This window comes from Dipodomys merriami, unplaced genomic scaffold (assembly GCF_024711535.1).
Source record: "Dipodomys merriami isolate MVZ:Mamm:240054 unplaced genomic scaffold, mDipMer1.0.p SCAF_5, whole genome shotgun sequence".
Taxonomy (NCBI): Eukaryota; Metazoa; Chordata; class Mammalia; order Rodentia; family Heteromyidae; genus Dipodomys; species Dipodomys merriami.
In genome coordinates, this window is record NW_027206068.1 from 58,988,428 (window position 1) to 58,999,075 (window position 10,648).

Genomic DNA, 10,648 nt, shown 5'->3' on the forward strand with positions numbered 1-10,648 from the left:
TGTGAACTATGGAACCACTTTCCATGGAGGAAAGAGATTGATTTCTGTCCTGTTAGTGAGAAGCAGGATATGAGAAAGGGAGGAATGTACCCAAAGTCACAGGTTGCACGTCAGGTTCTTACTGCAGCCTACCTTATTTCCTGGAATGATGTGGGAAGGTCAATGCCAAAGGCTCTGGCCCTACTTTCTCTGGGCCTTAGATTGATGTGTTGCTGGACCAGTAACTTTTCCCCACTAAGAGGTATAAGAGGTAGCCCTCATAGTCACAATGCTCCCGGGTCACAAGAGGTGCTAAGCACTAAGCCAGCCTATGCCTGAGAAGTTCCCTCTGGAGACGTCTTCTGGTGGGTACTACAGGCCTTATTCCCGGCCATATGGCCTGTGGAACTTTACCACTGGGGGGAAGGCTGGGCCGGACAGAGTCATCACCTGTGGTGCCGGCCCCATGGCTGAAGTAGAGTGCATACACAGCCATCCCAGAGCCGAGGACCTAAGGATTGGGCTCATCTGCTGGGCAGGAACCTACCTCACCTTTGAAACATACAAGAATACAATCACAGCTACTGCAAAATGTTTGGGCAGGAAACAGGTAACAAGGCAAACCTATATGGGAACCAGTTTATGGCCAAGATGTGTGTGTGTATGTGTGTGCGTGCACATCTGTGGTGTGGTGATGCTCTTTCAATCGTGTCACCTCCCTAGCTTCAGTCATAGCAAGGCCAAAACCCTTCAATTCCAGCCTTTTGCTGGCAATTCTGATTGCTCTGTCTTCCCTTTAAAAAAAAAATAGATCCTAAGATAAAGCTTCTTCGATACCTTGCCTTATTCCAGTTGTGGCCTGTACTTGCATCTCAGCACATGGTGGTTGGGTGACCACAAAAAGGTGGAGAGCCTAAAATGGAAGGCTGAACCATGGCCATCAAGGAAAGCTGGACCAGTTGGAAGATAGTGTTGTTTGATAGTGGAGCCCTCTAGAAACCCTTGCAGACTTGGTGGCCATTTTAGAAAAGATGACAAGAATCTCTGGGATAGGTCCTGGAGTGAGGCAGGAACGAAGTACTCTCTCATAACAAAATGGATCATAGTTAAATCAGGTAACTGCATCTAAACTGCTCCTGTCTTTGTTTCTAGACCGAGGCAGTCTATTCAGGCTCTTGCTTTTCTCCTGTTCTGGGGGAATGCAGTCTCTGGGAGAGTGCTGTGCAGGACAGCAGTGAGGACAAGAAGCAAAAATTAAACCAAAGCATTTCTTTACAAATTACATCTTGAAGGATGGGACCAAGGAAGAGAGAAATATTTAGCTACTGTTAACTGGAAGAGATGGACATCTAGAACTTCTTTTGAGTTTCGAGGACCCTATGCCTCCAATGGTGGAATAGTCCAGAGATGGTTTTACTACTTCTAGTTGGAAGGGTGGAAGAGCTACCAGCAAAGAGCCCTCAGGACAGATGTGAAGAGGAGAATGGCTGGTGTTGGTGAAGGTGAAGGTGATGCCAGAGGTGATAGTGATTGGTGACACTTGTTTCCCTCTTTTTCCTCCCAATGCCTCTAGACCTGGGAACTCCTAGTGAGTAATGAGCATGACACACAGGCTGTAGTACGAGTGAAGAGTTTGCAGGGCCTCTACCTTCTATGTGAGCCAGATGGCTCTGTGTGCTATGGCCGGCCAAGGACCAGCCACCATGGATGCTTCCTGCTCCGTTTCCACCGGAATGGCAAGTGGACCTTCCAGTGTATCATCTCTGGTCGTTATTTGGAATCGGATGGGGAATACGTGTTCTGCCACTCCCGGGTCCTCTCCGCTTACCACATGTGGACCCCACGGCCAGCACTGCATGTCCATGTGACCCTCTTCAGTCCCATGTATCACAGCTATGCCCGGGCTGACCACACTGTGGGCCGCATCTGGGTAGATGCATCAATCCCTTGTCTGGAGGAATGTGGTTTCCTATTACATTTCCAAGATGGATGCTACCACCTGGAGACATCAACACACCACTTCTTGTCCCGCTTAGACCGACTGGTCTCCCAACCCTCATCTCAGACAGCTTTTCACCTGCAAGTGCGCCCTGGTGGGATTGTGGCCCTATGTGATGGAGAAGGAGGCACGGTATATCCACAAGGCTCACACCAGCTCCTGGGTCTGGGTTCCAGTCCCAGGAGGGGTGAGGAATGGTTTATCCTCCACCACTTCCCAACTTGGGTCAGCCTCAGGGTAAAGACTCGGAAGTTCATCTCAGTCATGTGTGGTAAGTGCCAGGCCCAAGGCTACTGTGGAATAAGTAAGGGCCAGTTGCTAAAAACAGAAAAATGTGTTTGGGATCATTGAGAGTAAGGAACCTGCTCATAAGGAAGATCCGAGAGTCCCAAGGGAATCTTATGTGTGGTAGAGGACAGATAAGCAGGAATACATGGGCCTTTGCTGAAAGCCACCTGGGTCTTCTCCTGACTACTGTGGTCCATTATAAGGGGCTAAGGCTGAGGAGAGAAAATACAGGGAAGCCCAGCAATAAAGCCTAGAAGAGGGGCTGGGACTGAGCCTAAGGCCAGACTCAAGTTCTGCTGATGATGTACTTCTTTGACAGATGGGGATGTGTGTACTGCCTCTGAGTGCTTGACCCCAATGTCCTTGTTCCAGTTTGAATGTGACAGTGACAACCTTACCTTGCAGCTTCGTTCAGCCAATGGCTACTACCTAGCCCAGGTGAGGACTTGGCTTCTAGTACAAGAAACCATTAGCCCTTATATACATTTTCTCCCTTTTCAATGCATTTATCAGATAGTTAGATGATCTGTGGGGGCCCTTGTCAATAAATGTTCATTTTCACCCAATGAGATCTCTTTTTACCTTTTAATCAACTTTATGGAGGCATACTTTGAACATGTAAAATTATATAAGTAGATTATATATTATATATAGTATATAAATACATTGCATAAACTTTATGTTTAGTAGATGAATAAATAAAATCTATTTTTAAAAAAAAAACTATGTATGCAACCATGCCACAACCATACCACAAATTAGAGACTAGTTCCACCAGTATAAAAATACCCTGTGGCTCCTTACAGCCAGTTTTCCGCCACTCTTTTCTTTTTTTTTTTTTTTTGATATATGTTTTATATTGTAAAAATACTGTACAGAGGGGTTACAAGTTACATGAGTAAGGTAATGAGTACATTTCCTATCGAGCATTGTTACCTCCACCTTTGTTTTTCCCCTACCATCTCTTCCCTGCCCACCTCCCCAAGTCCTCCATTCCCCCTGCCCCCCCCCAAGTTGTAAAGTTTGTTTTCAACATAGTGTCTTGTACATCTCCAAACCATGGTCTGTGTTTAATCATAATTGATTACTTTGGGTTATTCTAGAATGTCAGATAAATGGATTTATATGGTATTCATAGTTCTTATGATTGATACAATGTTATTAAAATTAACTAATTATTATATATATCAGTAATTCATTCCTTTTTATTGCTGAGTAGTATTATATAATACTACTCAGAAATACAAGCATAATGTATTCACTATTGATAAAAACTTGGTTGTTTTCAACTTGGGCTACTATGAATAAAGTTGCTATGAGCATCTGTGTCCAAGTCTTTGTGTCAGCCTATATTTTTATTTATCTTGGGTAAAATACCAAGGAATGCAATTACTATGTTGCATTCTAGATGTGCATTTAAGTTCACAAGAAAATGTCAAGCCATTTCCTAAAGTGATTCATTTTAATTTTTTATGTTTATATATATATATATATATATATATATATATATATATACACATATTAGACAAGCTAGCATGTAGCCCATGCTAGCCTCAAACTAGTGATCCTCTTGCCTCAGTCTCCTGAGTGCTGAGCTTATAGGTGTGTATCACTATGCCTGGCTCCATTTTACTTTTTTTTGCCAGTAATGTGTGAGAATTCTGATTTCTCTGCACGCTCACCAACACTTGTCTTTTCAATTGTAGCTATTCTAATGGATATGTTATGGCTCTAATTTACACGTACATTGTTACACCTAATCATTTAAGCATCTCCTTTTGTGTTTATTGGGCATTTATCTTCTATGTGAGGCATTTGTTCAAATATTTTGCCTACTTCCTATTGTCCTTTTTCTTTAATACAAAGAGTTTTCAATTCCATAAGTCAGGTTATGAGTACAATGCATCTGGATCATATCACTTCTTCCATCATTCTCCCCCATTTTTCTCCTTTCCATCCCTACACTCAAGTCAACTCAATGTTTACATAATGTACATTGAATCTAAGGACTATATTTGCTCCCCCATTCCCCTCCTCTTCCCCAAACATATTTATGCTTCCTGGCATCCATGTTGTGAAACAGTTCATTAGTTGTTCAAAGGAGTTACATCATTTTTCCTATTTCTTGTCATTTGTCCTATTAGAACTTTTTTTTTTTTTTGGGTCCAGTGATGGGGCCTGAACTCTGGGCTTGGGCACTGTCCCTCAGCTCTTCAGCTCAAGGCTAGTGCTCTACCACTTGAGCCACACCGCCACTTCCGGCTTTTTTCTTTTTGCTTATGTGGTGCTGAGGAATCGAACCCAGGGCCTCAGGCATGCAAGGCAAGCGCTCTACCACTGAGCCACCTTCCCAGCCCCCCTATTAGAACTTTTGACCCAGCAAGTTTTTCAATTTTGAAGTCCAGTTCATCAATTTCTAAAATATTTACTCCTTTTGTCTTTGTCCCCAAAATTATTCTGTATCCCAAAGTTGCAAAGAAGTTCTCTTAATTTTTTAAAAGCTTAGTTTTTAAAATGGTGATCCATTTCAAAATGTTGGAGTCTGGGCCAAGTTCATTGTTCTTTGCACATTGTCCTCATCCTTTTTTCATGCTATGCTGTGGAAGACAGCACAGACTGAGAGAAATAGGAGAACTGGGCATTCCTTATAAAAGGATCTGAAAGCATAAAGACTACTCAGGGAGAGTGACTAATGATAAAGATTGAGAGGAGGGGAAGAAAAGATGTGACTTTGGTCCTTACTTTTGGTCCCTGGGCCTAATATTCTCTTCAGAGGCAGCATAGGACTGTGCTAGCTGATGGACACCCGCTGGAGTCTGAAACCTTCTTCCAAGTACACTGGAATTGTGGAAAAATCATCCTGCAGTCCTGCAATGGACGCTTTCTGGGCATTACACCCAATGGCTTACTGATGGCCAGTTCCACCATACCAGGTAAACTGAGCAGATTATCCTAGTCAGAATTTCTTTTAGAGGGAGCTGAAATACCATCTTTTTAAGGAAGCCCTGAAGTTGGAGTCAGAAGTAACGAATCTACATACCCACTTAGTCAATGAATTTTTTTTTTTGTGCTAGTACTAAGGCTTGAACTCGGGGCCAGGAAGCACTCCGTTAGCTTTTCCTGAGCTTCACTTTTATTGTCTATAAAAATGGAAATAATATCCATTCTGCTGCTTCATAGGGTTATTATAAGATTCAATCGATTAATGCCAAAGGAAGGAAGAATATTTCAGTTCTTTGGGCACTGTACTGGGCTAAGTACTCTCACAAACACATCATAAACACCTAACATAAAACCTGATAGCCATTAAATGTTTTTGTTTTTCTGTAGTGCTGGTCCTTGAACCCAGAGCCTTGCACATGCTAAGTAAGCTCTCTGCCACCGAATACTATCCCCAGCCCCACGATATGTTAAAATATTGGTAATGCCCTTTGGCAATTAGCTTCCATCTGAGCAAACATCTAGAGACAGTCAACCATTTTCTTTCATTATGATTTGCTAGAGCTGAGGGTTGAACCTACCCTTTCCTGTTTCTTTCAGGCCCAAATGAAGAACTGGGGATTCGATTTGCCAACCGTTCCTTCCTCGTATTGCGAGGTCGGTATGGCTACGTGGGCTCCTCATCAGATCATGACCTCATGCAGTGCAATATGGATCAGCCTGACTACATTCAGCTACTGCCCTGCCGCCAGGGTATCTACCACTTCCAGGGTGAGTGGCTCCCTCTTCCCTACCCCCGAGTTTATAATCTGGCCCCAGACTCACTCCAAGGCCAGATTTCAGGGCCTGCCACTTAGGACCTGCTCATAGCTCATCATAAAAGGGAAGACAGAGCTTCTGTATGTTTTCACATTCCAAAACTCCAGAGTGAGTTGGCAGAACAGAAGCCAGTGGAATCCTTCATGGTTCTTTTTTCATTTACATAGATGAACCTACCAACACAGTCAGGGTTCTCCAGGGAAGGGTGGCATGCTTTCAGAAAGCCTTGCAGACTGCAGTGTTAGAGGGCTCTCTTGCAAACAACCCAGCAACCTGAGCTCTTCCCTCCCCAGCACAGGGTGGATCCTTCTGGTCGATAACATCCTTTGGCAGCTTCCGTCCTTGGGGAAAATTTGCTCTCAACTTCTGTATAGAACTTCAGGGGAGCAACTTACTCACAGTGCTGGCACCCAATGGCTTCTATATTCGAGGCGACAGAAGTGGCACCCTATTGGCAGACAGCGAAGAAATTACCAAAGAATGTATCTGGGAATTTTAGGTAAGAGGGAGTGGGTAGAGAGTTGGCCCAGGGAGAGCAGGAACTGGAGGATGAGAAGAAGAAGGGAGGGTAGGAAGGCATGTGATAGAAAGACCAAAATGCTGTAATGGGCTGACTTCTGTCTTTGTCTTTTTCAATTTCAGACATTTATTCCCAATCTGTGCTATTCCTTTCAGATTTCCAAACCTAATCCTGATAGAGGAGGGGCAAAGACATCACATCTAGGTTTCTTAATATTACATCAAAGAACATGTGTGCTAGCAAGCAAGCCTGGAGGGGACAGAGTGAAGTGTGCTTGCTGATCTCTCTTACCTTTTAAGAGGCAGAATTTCACCCCATTTGGAGGGAAGACAGATGACTTCAATGAGGTAGATGTGTGTAGGTGATCTTTTTTTTTTTCTCTTAAGACATGTTTTTTTATTCTTACTGCCAGAATCTCTGGCTCTCCAGTTTCTATCTCCAGCACTGATCCTTCTCTGAAATTCTAGCATCATTCTCTCCAATTTCCTATTGGAAAGTTGATTTACTTTCAACCTGCCAGATCCTCAAAATCATCTTCACTGATTCCCTATCTTCCTGTTAAAGTGATTCTCTTCTGCCATTTCTTTCCTTCCTGTTCCTCTGGTCATTACTGTACTCCCAAGTGATCAGGCCCAAGACTTCAGAGGTTCAAGAATTTCCTAGACAAAGGCACTTCAGTCTTGTCTTGTCCCCCGCCCTCTCCCCTCCCCTCTTTCTCTCTCTCTCGCTTGAACTCTGGGCCTGAGTGCTTTCCCTGAGCTTCTTTTGCCCAACATGAGCATTCTAGTACTTGAGCAACAGAACCACTTCTGGCTTTTTTTGAGTAGTTTATTGGAGATAAGAGGCTCATGGAGCTTCCTGCCTGGACTGGTTTTGAACTGATCCTCAGCTCTCAGCCTCCTGAGTATTTAGATTTATAGTCATGAGCCATCTGTGCCTGGCTTATCTTCTTCTCTTTATTTTTCCTTTCCTTTTCTTTCTTCCTTTTTTACTTTGTGCCAATACTGAGGCTGAAACTCAGGGTGTAGATGTTGTCCCTTAGCTTCTTTCTCTCTTTGTTTCTTTGTTTCTTTCTTTTTTTGAGGGGGGGGGAACAGTCATATGACTTGAACTCAGGGCCTGGGCCCTGCCCCTGAGCTTTTTCACTCAAGGCTAGTGCTCTACCACTTTGAGCCACAGTGCCACTTGCAACTTTTTAGTGGTTAGTTGGAGATAAGAGTCTCATGGACTTTTCTGCCTAGACTGGCTTTAAACTGCAACCCTTAGATCTCAGCCTCCTGAGTAGCTAGGATTACAGTTTTGAGCCACAAGTACCTGGCAAGTACTTGCTTATTACTTATTATCATGATTCAAGGCTTTTTTTCATCAAAAGCCTGCCCTTCTTCCAAGGCTCCTCAGCAATACTCCCTACTCACAGATCCACCCTCTACATCAGGTTTACTTGCCTGACATGCTACTGTACTTCATTTTGCCATTATCTATTAACTCTTTGGGATATATTGTTGCTCTTGGTTGTGTTCCTTCACCATTGACTTCACTCTTCTGGCTTGGAAATTCACAAGAATATTGTAGGAAGCATTTTGGTTTTGTTATGAGACAGACCAAGAATAAAGAATAAGTGAGTTAATGTGTTAGCTTTAGGGAAATTATTTTCTCATTTCCTTTCAAGGCCTCAGTTTTTTATCTGTAAATTTGAGAGAAGTAGCTAATTTGTAGGTATCCTGATTAAACCCAATCTGAATCTAATATACACCCTAAGTTTGTGTTTACTTTTTTTCTATTTTCTATCCAATCCCTTTACTTTGGCCAAACTGAGATAAATAAAATGAAAATCCCAATGGGTTTCAGCTTTGTTTCTTAATCTATTTCATGAAGAATTTGGACTGAGCTAAATTTTGCAAGCTCCCCTCAAGTCTGACATTTGAGTAGGCAGTATATTATAGTGAGTAAGACTTCACTTCTATCCTCACATATGGGTTCTACTTAGGCCTTTATCAGTTAAACTCTGTTGGCTGACTGTGAGAAAATGAACTTCTCAAAGGCTATTTCTTGTGGGTGCAATGTGAATAGAGTATTGACCATGTAGAATAGTTATGAAAGTTATATGGATAATAAATGTAAAATGCTTGGTGAAGGCTGGCACCTAGTACCTTCTTTTTCTACCAGAAGTCTCTGATCCCATCCAAATTTGTAGTATACTGGGGTTGGGTTTATAGCTCAGTGGTAGTGTATATGCTTAGCTCTAATGTCTAGGTTCAATCCCCAGCCCTAAAATAAAGTAAAACAAGCAAGTCAAATGACAACTTCTGGGAAGTGGTGCTGTGGCTCAACTGTATAGAGCGCTAGCCTTGAGCTGAAGAGCTGAAGGACAGCGTCCAGGCCTAGAGTTCAAGTCCCATGTCCGACAAAAAATAAAAAATAAAAAAGACAACTTCTTGGTAAATTATCTTTCCTGTTTAGATGAAGACAGTTTCTGCTAAACCTAATTATAAGTTTTAATTTCCCTGTAAGTTAACTTCATACATGCCTGGTGTTTATTCTTCATCAAGAATGGAATACATCATTTTATTCTCACTCCTTCCGTAAGGATCTTACCAACTATTCTTCCAAAAGCCAAAACTCAAACAATGACTAATTGACAGCTGAAGGTTTCTATTTCCTCTTTCCTCCCAGGTCAATGGAATGCCACCTGCCTAACCCCAAGTCCTCCAGGAAAAACTTCTGCATTAATCAGAACACGAACCCCAGAGCCAAGATCCAAGAGAATATCTGTTACACAACTTTTCCTACCCAGCTTAGAAAAACACCTGTCTTTGAGCAACAATACATCACAACAGGCCACCCCCCAAGGTCCTTGTGTGTATCTGACTCAGCAGAGAGTAGGAGTCTGATGAGGGTGGAGTCTGAGTTCCTAGGCCATTCTAAGTTCTGTCCAGCAGAAGGGAGACCAAGTGGCTACCAGTTCTTCTACTCAGCCTACCCATCTCAAACAAAACCCCTGGACTTTTCCGAGGGATTTGTCCTAATGGATATCAGAATCCAGACATGACTTAGCATGTCCTTTTGATTAAGAACAAATGAAACAGTGCTAATCTTATTGCCACAGGGCAACGGTAATGACATCTAATGTCTGTGTAGCTCACCCTTTCCTTAGGATATAGTTCACCAAACTTCCCTGCCCTGATTAACTTTGATTCAGTGAAGTAGGTGGAATAATACTTTCATCCACCATTTTTCACTTTTCACAGGGAGATGGAATACTTTGCCCAAGGTCCCATAACTCATCATTAGAGACCTAGGCCTCTGATTCAAATCTGCTGACTCAGGTGTACACTATTCCTTTCATCAAACAGCATTTTCAAAAATGTCTCTCCTCCCTTCACTGTCTTCATGACTTTGACCTTTATCTACCTACTACTTGCTGTATTAATGTCTTTATTGATAGAAGACTTGTGTTTGTGTGTGTGTGCATGTGACCATCCTGGGACTTGAACTCAGGGCTTTTTCACTCAAGGCTGGTACCCTGCCACTTGAACCACACTTCCACTTCTGGCTTTCTGTTGGCTAATTGGACATAGAATTTCATGGATTTTTCTTCCCTGGCTGGCTTTGAACTGTAGTCCTCAGATCTGAGCCTCTTTAGTAGCTAGGATGCCAGGCATTAGCCATGAGCACCTGGATAAGGTTCTTAAATACATGCATTTAGAAAAGTATATTTTTATTACTTTTTTTTTTCTCCATCGTGGGGCTTGAACTCTGGGCCTGGGCACTGTCCCTGAGCAATTCAGCTCAAGGTGAGTGCTCTATCACTTGAGGTGGTTAATTGGAGATAAGAGTCTCATGGACCTTCCTGCCTGGGTTGGTTTTGAACCACGGTCCTCAGATCCCAGCCTCCTGAGTAGCTAGGATTACGGGTGTGAGCCATCCATCTTTTATTACTGTTATAAAGCAGAAAAACTACTGGCCAGAAGTAGAAAATAAAATATAAAATATAGGCTGGGCGCTGGTGGCTCACGCCTGTAATCCTAGCTACTCAGGAGGCTGAGATCTGAGGATCGTGGTTCAAAGCCACCCCGGGCAGGAGAGACCGTGAGATTCCTATC

At 42.9% G+C, this 10,648-nt stretch overlaps 1 protein-coding gene across 3 annotated transcripts; it reads left to right on the forward strand.

Moving 5' to 3' along the window:
* Positions 1-327: 327 nt before the first annotated feature.
* Fscn3 (fascin actin-bundling protein 3) lies at positions 328-9,978 on the forward strand. 3 transcript variants are annotated; one of them, XM_069997301.1, is made up of 7 exons: positions 328-589; positions 1,553-2,249; positions 2,586-2,704; positions 5,040-5,199; positions 5,807-5,977; positions 6,324-6,524; positions 9,219-9,978. In XM_069997301.1, the coding sequence occupies exons 1-7, from the start codon at positions 446-448 to the stop codon at positions 9,434-9,436; spliced, it is 1,710 nt and encodes a 569-aa protein (XP_069853402.1). In that variant the 5' UTR covers positions 328-445; the 3' UTR covers positions 9,437-9,978. The 3 variants fall into 3 exon arrangements, with proteins under 3 accessions (XP_069853402.1, XP_069853404.1, XP_069853403.1); XM_069997303.1 differs by having other exon boundaries at positions 6,319-6,524; positions 9,219-9,394; XM_069997302.1 differs by lacking the exon at positions 6,324-6,524.
* Positions 9,979-10,648: the final 670 nt, after the last annotated feature.

What these genes read in the sequence shown, in the direction of transcription:
- Fscn3 (XM_069997301.1), top strand. Translation starts at nt 446, where the DNA reads ATGGCTGAAGTAGAGTGCATACACAGCCATCCCAGAGCCGAGGACCTA. An exon ending in GGCCAGTTCCACCATACCAG is followed by an intron (nt 5,200 to 5,806) that starts GTAAACTGAGCA and finishes TGTTTCTTTCAG; the next exon opens with GCCCAAATGAAGAACTGGGG. An exon ending in AATGTATCTGGGAATTTTAG is followed by an intron (nt 6,525 to 9,218) that starts GTAAGAGGGAGT and finishes CTTTCCTCCCAG; the next exon opens with GTCAATGGAATGCCACCTGC.